Genomic DNA, 2500 nt, shown 5'->3' on the forward strand with positions numbered 1-2500 from the left:
GAGTTTCAGACCCAGAGTACAAGGAAGCTAAGGAAATTCTTCAGTCTAAATTTGGTGGTGAGCGAAGAAGGTTACAGGCATATATGGACCAGATCGAAAAGATGTCTCCTTTGAAGAGCAATGATGTCCAGTCATTCGAACGATTTGCTGACCTTGTTCGCATAGCTGTTGTGAAGTTGCAAGCAGAAGGGCGTGGTGGAGAGTTGGAGGATGGTGCACTACATACTTTGTTGGTGAGAAAATTTGCGGACAGTCAGGTTGTAAGCTACAGTCGTTGCCTCAGGGAGCACAAGAAAAACAGGTCTGTGTTAAGCTTGAGGGATTGGTTGAAGGAGGAAGTGAAGATCCGAGTTGAGGCGGTAGAGATGGCACATGGAATCGACGCTGAAATTGTTGGGGCTGCTATGGACAGTGGCAAACAGGCTGATAAAGGTGGTCGGATCAGGAATTTGTTCAGTGAAGGTAATCGCTTCAGTAAGGAACCAGCAGTGCCTACAAGCAAACCACCATGTGTGTACTGTGGAGGAAACCATGGAGTGTGGAGCTGTAGACGTTTTCAAAATATGGGAGTGATCGAACGTTGGAATGTCGCAAGGGATAAACGACTTTGTTTTCGTTGCCTGGCAAGTGATCATGAAGGAAGAGCTTGTACTAAGGCTCGACTTTGCAACATTAATGGTTGTAAAAGAAATCATCATCACTTATTGCACGGCCTCGTACAGGGTAACCCAAAAGATGGGAGAGTGGTGTCTCCACGGGAGGGGGCACCCGCTCACACACACACATCGACTTCCAGGCAGGAGACAGCAACTGAGACAATTTCTCTTCGTACCGTGCCAGTGTGGTTAAAAGCAAATGACCGCAAGGTGAAGGTGAATGCGCTTCTGGATGATGGTTCAAACGAGACCTTTATTAATGAAGAGGTCGCAGGAGTCCTTGGCCTCAAGGAAAGATACCACACAGTTACAGTTAATGTTTTGAACAATGAGGTGGAAACATTCCAGTCAATGCCATTGGACGTGACGATTGAGAGCCTTGATGGGGAGTTTAGTAAAGACATTAAAGTAAAGACTTGCCCTAAAAGGGTAACTGGAAACTACAAGGTAGAGAACTGGAAACAAAGTAAGGATAGATGGCCACACCTTAGGGAATGTGACTTTGCTGAGCCGGCTCAAGAAGGCCTTGTGGATTTGTTGATAGGAGTGGACAATGCAGAGTTGCATTATTCCAGAGCAGATGTACGTGGTGGGGAAGGGGATCCAGTTGCTCGCCTGGGGCCTTTGGGGTGGACATGCATTGGCTCACCAGAAGGGAAGCAGTGGACAGGAGCAAGGGCACACATTAGCCGTACTTTGTTTACCAAAGACCTCAATATCAGCGTCAGCGACGTTTGCTGTGATGTTGATCGTGCTTTAAAGAAGTTCTGGGAGATAGAAAACTGTGGTATTGAGAGACTTGACACTGTGATTTTCACCGAAGAGGAGAACAAAGCCATGAAGAAAGTGAAGGAATCAATTAGTTACACTGGAAATGGGTACAAGGTGGGAATACCGTGGAAAGAGGATAAGCCTCTGTTACCTGATAATCATCACACAGCATTATCCCGGTTGTGCAGCACAGAACACAAATTGAAGAAGAACTGTGCCCTAGGAACAGAGTACTCGCAAATCATCCAGGCTTATATCGAGAAAGGTTACTTGCGAAGGGTCGAACCAGATGAGCCGTTGCCACCGAAAGTTTGGTATTTGCCTCACTTTCCAGTAATCCGTATGGACAAAGCTACAACTAAAATACGCATTGTGTTCGATTGTTCCGCAAAAACGGACGGTGTGTCATTGAATGATGCCATTTGTGCTGGACCTAAATTGCAGAAGGATTTGTTTGATGTGCTTATTCGGTTCAGGAGGAACCCCATAGCTTTGGCATGTGACATTAAGGAAATGTATTTGCAGGTGGAGATTGAAGAGAGAGATCGTCCTTACTTTCGACTATTGTGGAGGGACCTTGATTCTAGTCGTGAACCTGACGTCCATGAGTTCAGTCGAGTAGTGTTTGGTAAAAACTCTGCACCAATGGAGGCTCAGTTTGTTGCTCAAGAGAACGCCAGAAGGCACCAGGATGAGTATCCATTGGCAGCTGAAACTGTACTCAAATCCACTTACATGGATGATTCGATTGATACAGTGGAAACGGTGCAAGATGGCATTCAATTGTACAAAGAGCTGGACAGTCTGTGGGGGATTGCAGGCATGAAAGCAAGGAAATGGATATCGAATTCTCTGGAAGTCGTAGCAGCCACGCCCGAAGCCGACAGAGCTACTGAATTGCCGATTACTGCGGGGCAGGAACCTGTTGTCAAGACACTTGGTATTTCCTGGAATAGTACAGAAGATACGTTTACTATTTCGACTTCAAACATTTCTACAGAGCTTCTAGTGACAAAGCGAAATATACTGAGGAAGGTCGCGACTGTATTCGACCCACTCGGGTTTGTGGGCCC

General features: G+C 46.3%; 2 protein-coding genes across 2 annotated transcripts in view; one reads left to right on the forward strand and one right to left on the reverse strand.

The window, feature by feature from the left end:
• The window catches only part of LOC148734793 (uncharacterized), an 8739-nt gene that overhangs the window by 3390 nt on the left and 2849 nt on the right, over nucleotides 1–2500 (reverse strand). The window lies entirely within an intron of this gene.
• The window catches only part of LOC148734794 (uncharacterized), a 3215-nt gene continuing 2484 nt past the window's right edge, over nucleotides 1770–2500 (forward strand). The window contains exon 1 of the mRNA XM_088755461.1: nucleotides 1770–2500. This exon is cut by the window's right edge and continues 2484 nt beyond it. Within this exon, the coding sequence (XP_088611587.1) occupies nucleotides 1770–2500 (731 nt within the window).

The sequence above is a fragment of the Stylophora pistillata genome, chromosome 3 (genome assembly GCF_964205215.1).
Source record: "Stylophora pistillata chromosome 3, jaStyPist1.2, whole genome shotgun sequence".
Classification (NCBI taxonomy): Eukaryota; Metazoa; Cnidaria; class Anthozoa; order Scleractinia; family Pocilloporidae; genus Stylophora; species Stylophora pistillata.